Below are 15,678 nucleotides of genomic sequence, written 5' to 3'. Positions count from 1 at the left end.
ATATTTATCAATTTTTAAAATACAGCCAATAAATACAACATTTGGTGGAATACAAATCAGTATTTTCATATAAAATATACAGTACCATGCCTTAGATAAAACAAAACCAAATGTAAATTACATTTTTATACTTCTCCACATCAAGCTGATAAAAGATTTTTCCTGGTTAATTGCAAATTTTTACTGATACGTGACTGAAATGCCTAAACTAGGATTATAAACTCTTGTTTATTTCTTAGCTGTACCAAATCTTGCTTCTTGCCTTCCTTGGAATTAAGTTTCACGTTCCACAACCTCATCTGTGCAGGAGATGGGGCATCTCAGAGAATTGCACCTCTGGTAAATCGCCGAGGTCATCTTGTTACCACCATCATTACCTAGTCATTGAAATAACCCTAAAGCACAGGAGATCACAGCCACCACTGGCACAGATGGTACATCCATGGCAGTGACCAGATGGTAAAGATGCCAGGCTAAAAAGCCACTGAAATATAGAAATGAGCTCCAGCAGTGGACTACTAGATATATGAAACCGTCTTAATTTTTGCACAGGGCACAGGATAACGACAATGTAAAAGCGAGAAGGGGAAAGAAGAAGTACTTACTAAAGGTTCATGTTAGGAGCACTCACAAGAGCCATCTCTGTAGGAACAATGACAATGTGAAGTACTAGAAGAAAATTTCTGTTCCACAAACTACCAAAGAGTCCAAGAGTTATTTCTGAATACTATATGTATTCTACTGAATTCCTTTGAGTATCTTGCCCAGTCTCCTCTAGTTGTTAAAAATAAATGCAAAAATATTCTTCATTACTATAACCCATAAAAAGAATCCCTTTTTTCCTGACCTGTGCCAGCTGCCCTGGAAGCAGCGGGGATTTGCCGCACAGCGGTGGGGTTCCAGCAGGATAGTTCATCCTGAAGAAGGACGATGGAGAGGAGATTGTCTCTAGGGAGAGGACTGAATCAAGGGTGGATTCTCCCAGACTGTCACTGACAATAAAACGAGGTTTTCACTTGCAATGCTTAGCAGAGGAAAACCTATGCTTCAGTGTTGCCAAGCGATACATGCTTGGCATAGCATTCATCAAACTATTTCCGCTGGTAAGAGTGTGTCAGTCTTGAAAATGGCTTGCTCTTCTACCACCTTTTCTGATGGAAATGTGAAAACCACAGCCTATTTCCTTTTGCAAAACATCTTGTTGAGATTCTCGGCTCCAGGCTGACTGCCTCCTGGGGAAAGCAGCTTTCTAGAAACTTAACTAATGGTCACTGTCCTACCATAACTCTGCCTCGCTGAAATAAGGAGGTCAAACGAGGAGAATCATTAAAGAAAGCGTTAAAAGGTGAGTGTCAGGTTCAACAGCAGCTTAGAAGTGCTCTAAGTCTGAATGTCATTCTAAGTAATCAGCATTTAGCAAATTGTTTTGTTGCAGCTGAGATTATGCCATCGGGTGATGATGACTGCTATGGAGTGCTGTGACAAAAGCAGAATCAGTACCCTTTCTGTTACGAGAACAAACAGGCAAAGAGCAACTTTCACACGAAGATTGATCAAGAGCACACGACTGATTAATGCCAGAAACACACCCAAAGGGCAGCTTTCTGGATTAACTCTGAATCTGTGAACACCAGCAACCAAACCCACCCTCAGGTACCAACTGCACATCTGAGCTTCACCTCACCTTAATCAAATCACTAATTATCTGACACCAATCCTGACGGACATCACAGGATTTCAGTTCTTCATAGAAGTTTAATTCATTGGTTTCTTTCAAACATTTATGTCTGTCTGCACTTGTCTAAGTGCATTATAGCCACTAAATCATACAATCCATCATCTCTTTGTTGGTACCCTACACAGAGAAGATCTTCTGAGAATATGCTTGTAACAAAAAGGGCACTTTGAAAGTCGAACACACACATGAATAAAAAATAAAACATTTAGTTAAGCTCTTTGAGGAGATGAGGTTGCCATTACCCTTTACTGTCTGAATAAGTCTTTCAGCTGCTTTTCAATCCCACCCTGATGCCACATGGGGAGTTTAATGGCATCTCCTGAGTATGTAGAGAATCAAGGCCAAAATTCAGCTTACAACCTGAACTTTCCAAAAGCCAGTGTGGCAGTCAGAGAGTAAGAATCATTACATTCTTGGCAAACTGACCTGTTTCCAAACGATGCTGTCACAGGATGATATGTACAGTGGGCGTATTCTAGCCAACAAAAGGCAGCAAAGTGCCATACGCTGCTGAGCTCCCTGTTGAGAATTAAGAGCCCCGCCACACAGATTTTCTGACACAATATATGGCCCAGCTTCTTGTCAGCACAAGTCTTCCTTGAAAAATGGGGGCTGAAAAATCACCTGGCATCATTTCTCATGAAAGGCAAGGAAATTAAAGGAAAGGAAAGAGCCTACTAAGTAGGAGCAGATGATGAGTGGCTGACTGACACCCTTCTGAAGTCAAGTACTACTCCAATGTGGTCCTTGGCATTGAACTACCATGTAAAACAGGAGTATGAAAACATAAAGGTAAGTGAGACAATGACAGCTTCTTTAGACATGCTCATCCCTCGAAGGTGTCATCTCTACTTACCAATTAATCACTAGGGCAGGAATATCCTCAAATGAGGCTAAAAACGGGGTGATATTTTTCACTGACCATGCTTGAAATGGCCAGGGTATTTCACCAGAGAAAGAAGAGTGTTTTGATCTATTTGGTAGCTGCTTCACAAATGCAGCCTCAGAATCTGACTGGAAAACTCTGATGGTGATTGCAGCACTGTTATGGCTTGTGCCAGCTATCAGAAGAAACCTCAAGGTTTAGTAACGTGACTGCAAATGAGCAAATTGCCAATACTTAGTGAGTTACTACTTTCTGGCTGAGATAACAGCAATTGAGTAAATATGATGATCTAGCCATTGAAAACACAAAATAAAATATATTAACATAACCCACTTAGTGAAATGAAACTCGCTAAGGCCCTGAAACTTGGCATTCACAACTGTGTGAGCGTACCCTCTCTGTCTTAGCCAGTATAGACAATGTTATACTTGTAAACAAAGTAAAATCAATATTTCCAATCAGCTAGCAAAAGCAATGGGCATAGGGAGAGAATTACCATCTCTGGAGCTCAAAATCCATCTACAATATAGACGCATGGTCCCTAGTTTATGAAAGTCCACATCTGCCTGTACCTCAAAGTAAACTTCCTGATCTGAGATGACAATACTGATTGTAAGCTACTAATATGTATGAACCGTTCTCTTTTCTCAGTATTGCAAGTGAGGTTACCCAACCTCAAAAGTTTATCCAATCACCCAGTTAACTACACTGCTTTGTCTCAGATTAAAAGTTAAGCTGCCTGGGTCTATCAAATATAAGTTAATTTTAATGTTAAATTTCTTCTGGGGGGAGCTGAAGGATCCAAAGAAATCTAATTGTTCAAATGTGCATAAAAGTAGATATCTACAGATAAAATTACTACATTCACATTTCAGTTTAGTGATTGGCTTAATGAGAAAAAAAAAAAAAGATACAATACCTGGACAATCTCTGGAAGAAAAATGAAGCTGAATATGTATAGTTAAAGGGAAAAGATCAAATTTTCAGCACAAAAAGGGAGTTTTCATTTCTTGTATGTTCACAACTTATTTGCTTTGTGCACAATAACACTACAAGACCTGTTAACCAGATTATGCCATTCCTTGCAAGTTTTAAGTTCTAAAATTGGCTTTCTACAAATGGAAAAATGTCTGTAGCAGGTGGCATGCAAGTAATTCTCAGATCGCATATTTAAAGGAAACTGGAGATAAAAAGGAGTCTTTTTCACTGGAAAATCTACAAACTCTTTACAGAATACATGAAACAAGCACAATGAAGAACCAAAACAAGTTGCTACTGGCCTTCTAACAAAATTACATTGATATTTTTAATTTATGATTTAAATGTATGCTGGAAACGATAATAAAACATCTTCTCTATCACCTGCACACATTTTTTTCATCACTTATATTTTACAATATGACATTTTAACTGAATAAGCTGCTAAGATCAAAGCTGAATTCTGAATGACCCATGCAATGATTCTTTTGATTCCATTTTCCCCCTGTTAATGGCTGAAGTCTGAGTTTGCTTGCACTGTCAACTAGAAAGGCTTCAAATATTTACTGTGGTCAAAATCAAAATCAACCCATTAGGCAACAAGACACCATTACACCTTGGCAAAGAACAAGGCAGCAAACATTATGTGGTTTGTTTAAAACAAAGAGCAACAGCTGAGGCAAGTGATGAATTACAGAATCTTTTATCTTAATTTTGGGTGCACAAGGAAAGTTGACGGAGCGGTTTATTACTCTACTGCTACAAAACCATTATTCATTACTGTTTTTTATTACAGACAGATACAAAGAGCTCCCCCAAAAATCTTAGCGGGGTCAAATTCTTAAAATTTTAGTCCTCAAAACTTTCCTGTCCTCATGATCCCTGTGCTGTCCATATGAGACCTGCACGAGGCACCCTAATCTACACTGCTTAAGCAGGAACATAAAACTGGCCATAAGAAATTACAAAACATGTTATCAAGAAACCTAGATGCAGCTGCACAGTGGACTGTGGAGACAGGTCTAGGGAGACAGCTGCTTCCCTCCACCATGTCTGCAGAAGAGAAGACTGCTGGAAGAAAGGTATTACAGCCTACTTATATCTTTGAATAAATGCATCTTGAGAACTGTGTATGACTGGACAAAGATCAGGATACTTCTGAGGCACACAGTTTTTGTTACCACACTGATCTATGACCCTTTTCACTTGAATTCTGTAAATGAAAAACAGCATACAACACTCACTGCTGGATCATTTACAGTTTCACACAGAAATTCATATCTCAGTTACTTAATTGGAATCCCAAAACCTTTATCTACAAATGCTCTCTTTTTAATTGACAGATAATGTACAAAAAATGGTCAGAAATGCTTCTAAATTACTAACATATAAATTTAAGTAAAGGGGAAATGAAAAAACTAAGTTTCTGATCTAGGGGTACCATCTGTTGTACTACCTAATGATCCAGGAAGGCAGCATCAAGGTAGTTTCCAGACACAAAAATAACTTGCCATGTGAAGTTTTACTAGGACTGGTAACATGGATAGTTTAAGCGTGAGGAAATATTTCAATTCAGTGAATGATTAAAGACATTATTTCCCAAACAAATACTTAGCATTTGTACTCAGAATTTTGATTTAAAATGAACAAGTCCAGCACTTGAAGAAAGCAGTAGTACCTTTATTTGAATTGCCAGAGTTATGGACTTACGCAAACCAGCCCAGACCAAAACAGGTTTGTATTCTAGACAGTTATTTCAACACATAAGAAACTTACAGTCAAAACCATCAACAAATACTTACTTCAGTGTATAAAACCTTACTGCACATACTTCAAATTAGTACTTTTCAAAGGCTTTCAATTCTTGCTCTTCTACGTCGCTCTTAGAAATGAACCACAAAAGCAGGACAATACTGAACAATCTTTATGACTTTCTAACATATCTGAATCACATTAACTTACCTTCTTGTTAGCAAAACTACTTAATAAAAATTTACAGGTTTGTCTGTTTGCCCTGAATCCCAAGATAGTGCATGGATTATGGAAGAAGGGTGTAACTGATAACACTTTGCTAAACACACACCTACAGCACATAACAGTGTTATGTAATACTTACTATTTGTATGTTTCTGAACGAATGTATTCAAACACATGAGACACTCCCAGCTGGAACTGGTCGGCTATTGGTGTCACCCAAGGATTGTTCTCTGCTTTGAAGACTTGCTTTTGACCAGTCAAATCCAAATTACCTGAAAGGGATTTAAAAAATGGCATATGAAAAAAAATATGAAATTTAAAAAAAATAAAGAAATACCTGGCTGTGAATAAAAAAAAAAAACACCTTTCATTTATTTCATAGAGTACAAAGCAAATATTTCAGGTTTAACAGAGAGGAAAAAGAAGAAATGATAGTTCCAACCATGATGGATGCTGCTGCACCCTATTCATTTCAGTGGTACTGCGTATTGCAGAGCAGACTTGAACTCAGGCCACCGTAATTTATAATTTTTATTCACTGAATTAGTTTTAAGTAGGACTTAATAGCAGATAGGGTTTGGGATGTCCTGTATAGTAGTCAGTCAGCACTGCCAGAACAACTGAATAAGAACATGGGGCTTCCCGATGCCTCCCTCTGAACTTCCTGGCTCTCCTGCAACCTTAAAGGTTTCACCTAGCTGTGCCATTACACATAACTTTCAGCTCTACAGGGCAACTCAGCAAGTTATCCTTGTCTACCACGGCCAAGAGTCATGCACAGAGACTGACAGGACGGGAGGATTTAGCTGCACTGAAGCTTAACGTTGCACAGCATTTCTCAGCCCCTGCTCCGAGCACAATGCCAACAAGCGATGCCCACCAGGCTCCTTCCCTTCCCAGTGCCCAGCGAACTGTTTGTGCCAGGATCCTGCTGCAGGTCCCTGATGACACTTCTCTATATTGACAAACACAAACAAAGCCAGGCTTGCAACATGCCAGTTTTACCTATTTCATTGACAGGAAGATAGACTTTTAAGGAGTTGTTTTTTTTGACTGTTTTCCAAAAAATTGCCACCCAAAAACCACAACAGTACTATACTGTAACTCTTCATGACTATGGATACAAGAGCCTAAATTCCAGAAAGGCCTAGGCATTGAAATAATTTTAAGCATTGAAATCATTTGTGCTCCTTAAATTAAAACAGGAAATCTCTGCCACCATTTCAAATTTTTTATGTGAATTTTGTGATTAAGGGAGCCTCAGCAATCCCCCCAGAAATCCAAAGCCACAAATACAAATATAAAATATTTTCGTATAGATAACCATGGGAAACAAAACATAGAAATACCAGGTTTTGAAGCCTGACCAAGCCAAGCTGTCAGGGAATGCTAAAATCAACCTGATGTGCTCATTTTTCAAAATGAAAGGCACCTATGTAAGTAGCACGAGCACACATTTCCTACAGGCACTTCTGAAAACTGTTTGCATTTCCCCATGTTCTCCATTCCAGCTGATCCTTAACGTGCTTCTCTCCGTAAGAAGGGTTAATGCAATTAGAGTAAAGACAGACCATTATACTGTGTGAAAAGATGTCATGCATCTCATATCGGCCCATCAACAAGTTACCATTACCTTACCGGGCTCATCTGTCAGCTGTCTGAGGGCTGTTCTCGTTAAATAACGACACGCAGGAGGCATCTCACCCCTCTGTCAGTCAGGCAGCCATCGCCCTGACTGCCTTACGCTCCAGTGCCTCCAGTTAGGAGCCTCGCGCCCGGCTCCTTTATTATGGGACACGCCAGCCCTGGTGTTCTAACAAGGATCAGGAAGGAGGATTAAGTACTGTGACAACGAGGACCTAATAAGCTAGAAAGCAGGGTGTCTAAATCTGTGGTGGCTGGCTCAGGATACAGCTCACACCATTCAGTGCTCAGGGTAAGGCACAGGCCACCAGGGAAGCCGGCCCGCGCTGCGATTAGCAGTAACCCCCTGACCGATGCTGCTATGAAGATCATGTATCACTCAGAGGCTTACTTTGCAACAGCAAATTGGATTTTCCATTTTATTACCTGCAAAAAAACCCCACACACATGCATTTCTCTCCAGAACTACCAACACTGTAAGCGCTCGCGTATAATTACAGCCCACTAAGTACGGTGTCAAGGCGAAGCGATGCATCTGTACACAGCTCATAAAAATAGTCACACCTGGGGAGACAAACTTGGCCCCATCATGGGTCAGGTTCAATGTTGTCTACAAGAATAAGCTTCACATTCCCAGAATCTCCACAAGCTTCTTAGCTGAATTCCCAACTTGGTTCAGAAATGTGCAGCCCAAGGAGTGCTGCCGTATGTTTCCCATCCCCACAGTTGAGCGCACCCACTTCCAATCCTAAATACCACATGCCCATTTAAACGCAATTAATCGAAATAAATACTCTTCTACTAGAGCCAGAGAAATCTTACAGCAAAAAGAGGACTGCTCAAGCAAAATGAACTGCAGAGCTCCAGCCAGTTCACTTTATTCTGCCTTCTCTTTGTCCCAAATATTGTTGGAGCAGGTATAGATGTCATACTTTTATATATTAAAAATTAAATTAATCTAAAATTAATCTACTTATGGCAAAAAAATGGGGCACCCACAAGTCTGGAATCCACAGCTAGATCCAGCTCCTCCTGGCTCAGGAAGCACCTTGGCAAAGCAGCAGCTGCTTTGGGAGAGCTTCTCCAAGGCAGCACAGGTGGCATCAGGGGTCACAACTGCTACCTCATCCCCAGGGGGGTTAATCAAAGAATTTATTAATGCTTTGTACCATACAAAGAAAGAACCCTTCTGTCTTCATGGCAAGCAATAGCCAGAGAAGAGGTGCTCTTTGGCAGCAGGAGTCAAGGAGGGCTGTCCCAAAGAAAGGAGGAAGGACAGGGCACCAAGCACTTTAAACTCGCCCCCACTCAATGCCTACATTTCCACCTGGGAAACAAGCTGTAGGCAGAAAATGAAGAGCAGAAAACTAAGCATGGTACAAAGAGCCTGTCCCACCTTACCAGCACGAGGGGAAGAACGTAACCTGTCACTCCTGCCACACGGCAAGCAAACGGAGAACAAAGAAGCCTTAAAATTAAATCATGAAATGGGCTGAGAACACGTGGCTCATCCCGATACCTTGCCCAGGGGCACGTCCTGGTGCCCCTCTGCATTTCCAGACAACCCACCTGTGAAGGGTGGAGTCGTGCTCTGTAGCCGGGCACCTCACAGCTGTGTCTCCTCCAAACAATCTCCTTGCCTAGAAGTATTTTTAACAGCAGCACTCTGCTAAGAAATGCCCTCATCCTACCCCTGCAGCACCAGATCTGAGGGCCAGGGAAAGAAATGTGGCAGATGTGCCCTTACACAGAGTGTCTAGCAGCAGCAGCGCACTGTCCCCAGGCCTTCAAGAACTTTGCATCCTGTTCTGCTACACAGATCACATCAAACCCCTCTGATATTTTTAGTAAGCAAAAGACAAAATTGCCTGCAGTAAAAAGCCAGTACTGAAGGTTCAGTCACAGTGTGTTTTAGGGTTGGAGACTGCATTGGTCTACACTGGTTTGTTTTAACATGCACATCAGCCTCTAAAATAAAACCCAACAAAAACAAATAAACAAAAAACTGTTCATCATTAATAAAATTTGACATAACATGCAAGTTGTATTTCTTTAAAATGGACTTACGTTTCTTGGTATTTGGCCAACATGAATGAGACCAACTCCCATGAAATCCACTACAGTCTCATACCTCTGGTAAGAGAGAAGGCCATCCTCAAGACCAGTCAGCACAGCCCCTTCCCTCCCTACATCCTGGAAATGTTTTTCATATTATTTTTGAGAGCTTCTAATGTTCTTCTTAAAATAAATTAAAATAAGCATGCCCCATCCTGAGTGACATCCCAGGGCAGAGGCAGCTACAGTTTCCCTGCACCCCTCGATAAACCTATCCTGCGCTTGATCTCAAGTGTGCTAGATAACATTCCTTGTCATTTTCATTCAGCGCTGTTGAAATAAAAGCTGTTTGTGTAAACACTCATATTTTGCTCAACTGCCTGCAAAAGTCAGAAAAGAGCTCATAAAAGCAGATAAAATGCTGCCTCCTGCAGTCTTGTTTGTGGAAAAGTGTCAGACCCTGCCGTAACGCTACCTCTGACCCAGCCCAGGGGTGTCTCCAGGCTTCCCCAGCTCTTCCTGTCGTGAGATCCAACCTGCAGGCACCTCTCATATCTGGCTATAAATCCCTCAGTCTCCTGTGCTGTATCACATCAGGTAAATATTATATAGCAGGTATGTATGCGTAAGGTACAATAAAGTCTGATTAGTATATGTAGGCATTATTTCAATACAAACACAATGAAACAGTACGAACACAAAGCTGACTTGTCCTTTCCGCTCCAACACCCCTCAGCAACACTTTAAATACGTTCAAAAATTAAAAGGTGAAATAAAGTAATTAAACAAGTCTGACATTTGAGAAGAGAACGCTGGCATTCAGCGTAAGAAACATGATCCGAGCTGTAAAATGCCAGATCTACGCCTCTTTGTAATGGCTTAAATTCATCCCTGGTGGAGCTTCATTAAAATCAGTGGAATTCCAGCTGAAACAATTTGGGGCCTGCATCCTGCTACACTTCACTTCTGCTTCCCGGTGATGTTCTGCCTCACCTTCCAGCCTCCAGCACCGACCTCCAGGAGAGTCCTCAGGCAGTAACACCTTCATTGTAGTGATTCCTCTTAATACTGCGATTTAAATGTTCTTTCCCTTTACAACACAGAGGTCTTACTCGTTCAGTGTCATACATAAGGACAGGAGGAATGAAACTAATTTTATTTCTTTGCTTAGATATAAATACCCCTGAATCCTGTTTTATTAAAGGCTAAGCAAGGGATCAATCCACTACACTAAATTTAAACTTAGGTTGTATGTAAAAATATGTCTATGCTAGCTTGTTTTAGATTCACTTTACACTACAGGGCTTATAATTTTTATTACTTTTGTGGCATGTGCTTTGCCTCCATAGAGAGAGAGATTGGTTTAAGCATGGGGGTGGAAGAAATGTCATGACTATTTTATCATAAAAATGATACCAAAGCAATTAATTGTGAATACGGTCTTAAATTCTACATAAAAACATGCAAATATATACTGATTTCTATGGCATAGTTCTATCAAAAGCAAATGATTTTTACACAAGTCTGAAGTGCATGTTAGTTGTGGATTGGTAACTTAGGTCACTCCTGTGAAAAGGAAGATCATCTCTGCCTTGAAGACCTCTATTGCTTTTGAGGGATTAGAAGAAGAGAGATTTAAATGGTGGTTATAAAGGAGCAGTAGGGTAACGCAGAACAGAGGAAAGACTCGTACACAAGCAAAGCGTGACTCAATCTTCTTTGGCATCAGCTAAAGCAATCATAGAAATAGTCAGTACGACAAACAGATCCACAGCTCCATAACATATGTTGAAAACATACATTTGCTTATTAATGAGCTTCTAGGTACCAAAAGAAAACAAAACGAGTAGATCTAAACCTAGACTGAAGCGCCCCCAAAAGATCAACCCAACAACACTTTTGCCCTGTCACCAATGAACTCTTTCATGGGAGAAGCTCTAAGCGCATGGTGTGGAGCAATCAGCACTTCAGACAACTCTGAAATTGCGTTTGTCTTGGTTGTGCTTGCACCGAAGTTGTTGACGTTTTACTTAACAGAGAAGCAGGTTCGAGTCCCAGATAACAAGAAGTCAGATCAGGTAGATGCTAACAAGCCTTATAGATACTCGCCAGCATCCTTCCGACAGGAGCAGGCTGGAAGCCTTCCTCTGGCTGCTTGTCTGACCGCTCAGATGGGAGTGCTGAAGCCTCGCCTGCGAGTGTGAGACGGGAAGCCCCAGGGAAGAGAAGTCTGAATGAGCAATCTGAAAGGCAGACACTGAAGCCCAAGCCCATCATCAGTTTCACAATTACTTTCAGAGACAGAAAGCAGAAGCCCAGATATATAGTAACCACGCACGTTATTCTACCGATTTCTGAGACTTAAGTGAAAATTTCCAATAATGAGTTCAGAGATTAGACCCTGACTTGAGTGTTCTCTTGAATACATCTAACAGCAGAGCTTTGCCCAGTTATCCCCGTGTCAGTTCAGTAATTGAAGTGTTTAACAAAGACAGTTGGAACAGAAAAACATGTGGTCTGAAAAACATCAGGAGATGGAGATTCTGCCACTGGTGTTTTGTTCAGACGGTTCATCACTTTGTTAAAAGGCATTCTTCATTTCTGCTCTCAACTGGGCTGCCACAGTTCTTCAGCAGTGCTGCTTGTTCTGCCCTCCTACAAGACAGGAAAATCACCCGTGCTTTCATCTCATGGAGATAGCCAAGGTCTGCACCTAAGTCTCTTCTCACTCCTCCCTTTGACAGGTTAAATAAAGACTCAGATTATTCTGTGTGATCCCAGAACAGCTATTCCATTTGCTTGAAGTCTCAGCAAAAAGACCACAGCAGAAATAAATAAAGTGAAAGCAAACCAACTAGATCTTGAATTCTTTACCCTTGAAGTCAAGGTGAGGTGAAGCAAGGCATAGCAGTACTGCTTCAGCCGCTGCTATTTCAATTCAAGGGGAAGAAGATTGTACTCTCCAGTCCTGTCCTGCCTCAACCTTTCCTAGCACTGAATTCACTTTGTCTTAAACCCTCTTCTGAGATATTTACATGAAATTCCAACAAAACAGCAAAGGTCAGCCAGAATCATTACAGCAAAGCTCAATGGAGAGGCTGACACAAGAAGACTTTCACTCAGAATGTGTCAGGCCTGAAGATGAAGCTTGAGAAAAACATCAGGATGCACGAAATACCCAACTCTTCCCTTCAGCAACATCCCAGGTATTAAGCAAAGGAGGAATACAGACCTGGCATATTCACAGATTCCTATCCAACTCACAGGAAGATTGGCTGACTCTCTTGGACCAAGCCCGAGCAATTTCTACCATCACTGCACACAACAAAATCTGACATTAGCAGGATGACGAGTAGCACAAGTAAACAACATCAGCATTCACAGAGGAGAACGAGAACCCAACAAGAACTTGCTCAGTAGGGTGCACAAGGCACTCCCAGTCACACACCCCGGGCTCATGACTTGTACTTTCACATGACAAATCACGCCGTCTCAACAGCCAAACTCCACCACACGCTGCCTTCAGGCAGGTACCAAGGCAACCAGGCTGATGCCACTGTGTGGGTAGCTAAGGGGAGCTGGAGAAGAAACAGCACTCTGACAGAAACCCGGGAAATTATTTCCGAACGCTTCCTATATTCTGTCTAAAACCGTTCCGAGTGACTTCAGACTAGAGGAGATTCATTTCTCCAACACCCCTAATGTAACTGAAAGAGACCACTTACTGGGCAACCACTGTTCTCTATCTCTGCAAGGTGCTGGAAATGCCCTTTCCTTGTTGCTCGGTGCTTACTGGGACCTCCAGGAGCAAGCCAGCAGTCCCCGTTACAGAACACGCTGCTGTGCGACACTGGCTTTGGGAACAAAGAGAATTAACGTGGTGTCAAAGATGTTTAACATCAAAGGCATGTTAATGGGACAGGAAGTGTTACAGGCTTAGGGGATCAGCATCCCAATTTATTCTGAAATACATCGCGCATTTTACCAACCTCAGAAATTCCCAGGGGATTCTCAATTACACAAGAACTCAAAGCATTCTCGCTTTGAAGGGTTCCTATCAGACCAAAATCTAGTTAATTTAAAAATATGAGCTCAAAAATATTTCACTGGATTGCTTGTGCCTTTTACCTTTGAAATTTCCATTCAAAAAAAGCCTGCAGAGTATCAGAAGAGTGAAACCAATTTTAAGTAGTATGAAACGCGTAAAATGAACAATATTTAACAACAAAGAAAATTGTTCTAATAGGCTCTAATTACAGCCCTGACAGAGCAGACATAATTATTTGCTTATAGAAACATCGTTATTATGCTGATGGTACTTACAATCACAGTACAAGCTCCAGAGGCTACACGCTGTAGCCTAGATGCAGTCATCTGAAAAGCGATAGTAGGATCTGAGTATTTTAAAAACTAATACAAGGTCAAATTTGAATTTTGGAAAGTTCATCAAGAATTACAGCAGGGTAAAGAAGTGAATGCCAGTGCTGTAAATCTAAACAATGGGTCACAGAAAACATTGTTCTGGGTATAATGGAACTTTACAGGGTTCACATCTCTTCCCGTGCACCTTCAGTCTCACACAGCTCACCATAGACCCAGTCAAGTTTCTAACTAAATGAAAAGTTTGTTTTTAACCTTAAACTAAGCTTGAAATGAGAAACAACTACAACATTCACAGACTTTGTGAAATAATTTTCTTACATAAATAATCTGTGTCCTATTTCACTAAGTACATTTCTCTGTTATTCCTTCACTAGTAACTGTCCTATCAACAGTCCTTGACAACAAGCCCTTTTATTTAGCTACCGCTAGGTTTAAAAAAGCTCCTTATTTTCTTACAACACCTTAGCCTTAGTCCCAAAAGTAGAAGCAGGTACTTATTTTTTAACTTGGAAAGGTATCAATTAGCTGTTCCAGCGCTCAGAGCTGGTGTCCAGAAAGCCTCACGACATTCTGGCTTCCAACAAGCATCGCAGCACCTGCATTTGCAGACATGAAGAGCACCGTGCTGTGACACAGGCGGAGTGCAGCGGTAGTTCATACTGAAAGGAGAAAAGTTTGGCATATTTAGAAAAGAACTATCTTTTGTGAAATATGTGATTCTTATGTTTGCACATGCCTGTTATAATTACCTAAGTCAACTGCTATTTCAATTAATATTAACTTCAGCAAATAACTGCAGCAACTACTTCACATAATGTAATGTCCATTCACAAATTCGAGAGTCATCTCAAAAGCCTAATCTCTGAAATGTCCTTCTGCAATGAAAATATCGAGACTTTTTGCCAGGATTCCTTGAACTTTCTATTTAAAGCCAATCTTTTATTCACCTAATATAATTAGCTGTTCATAATTAAGAAATGATGCAAGAATTACTTATTCTTCCTGACACCCAGATTTAACTTCCAGAAGTGTTTTACCCTCCCTAAAAGGGAAAATGGCTACTTACCCCAACAAGTTTGTTTGTTTTACAGAGGTTGTTTTTTACTTTTCAAGCATGCACCTAACTTCACTGTTTTTATCACTGTCTCCCTTCACCTGAAGAAATGATTTGATAAACTAGAACCATACTGAATAGTATACTTAAAAGCCACTGCTTCCAACATTCAGTTTTGGAAAAATAGGATAACTAAACATGTATCCTTAGAAATCACTCCGCTTCTTCCTTGTCAAAAGAAGAGAGAACCCTGTATGTATGTGCACACACTTGGTGATGGCAGGGTAACGAACACAGCCAACGTTAGAATCTGGGTTTTAGAAACCAAGCCATTTGCTTCCACATCAAAAGCACAAACCTATAGATGTGTTAGTGGCATGCTCTGGGCAGTAAGTTGCATTTGGCTACAACTTTGTGAATAATTGTGCAGCGCGTACCACTCTCACACTGCTGACTCTGCTAGGAAAACCTTTCCTGCAGCACATACAGGTCCACCCAGATGACCATACAATGAACTTAAAACACCATCATTGATCTTACTAATTGCATCTGCCACTTTACGCGGTTCTTGCTTCTACTCAGCTTTCTTCCCAAACACAATCCAATTGTTAAATGGTCAGAATACACAAAGTGACAGATTTAGTGCTTCCTTGGCAATTTATATAACTGACTGCAACTCTGTTGTTGCAGTGAATCATGATTTATTTGTCTCACAATGCAGCACATAACCTTTTAAATGCTAGGGAAAAAAATGCCAGTGCCTCTTTAAAGTTTATATATGACTGCCCACCACCATTCCTCATGAACGGGGTTTTGAGAGACAAACGATAAAAACAAGCTGTGAATTCTACCCACCTACTCCCGGCCATTTCCTGCATTCATCATCCACACATACTGTATTTACAGACAAGCATCCTCACCACGAGAACCAATACACTGTTCCAGTCTCCTCACTTCCTCCTG

At 40.9% G+C, this 15,678-nt stretch overlaps 1 protein-coding gene across 4 annotated transcripts in view; it reads right to left on the bottom strand.

The window, feature by feature from the left end:
* Positions 1 to 15,678, bottom strand: part of RSU1 (Ras suppressor protein 1) — a 96,375-nt gene that overhangs the window by 49,494 nt on the left and 31,203 nt on the right. For all 4 annotated transcript variants that reach the window (XM_068673841.1, XM_068673839.1, XM_068673840.1 and 1 more), the window contains exon 8: positions 5,719 to 5,851. In XM_068673841.1, the coding sequence (XP_068529942.1) occupies positions 5,719 to 5,851 (133 nt within the window). The remainder of the gene's footprint in view (positions 1 to 5,718; positions 5,852 to 15,678) is intronic.

Source organism: Anas acuta, chromosome 2 (genome assembly GCF_963932015.1).
Source record: "Anas acuta chromosome 2, bAnaAcu1.1, whole genome shotgun sequence".
Classification (NCBI taxonomy): Eukaryota; Metazoa; Chordata; class Aves; order Anseriformes; family Anatidae; genus Anas; species Anas acuta.
The sequence above is the reverse complement of the archived record's forward strand: the minus strand, read 5'-3'. Positions and strand labels throughout refer to the sequence as shown.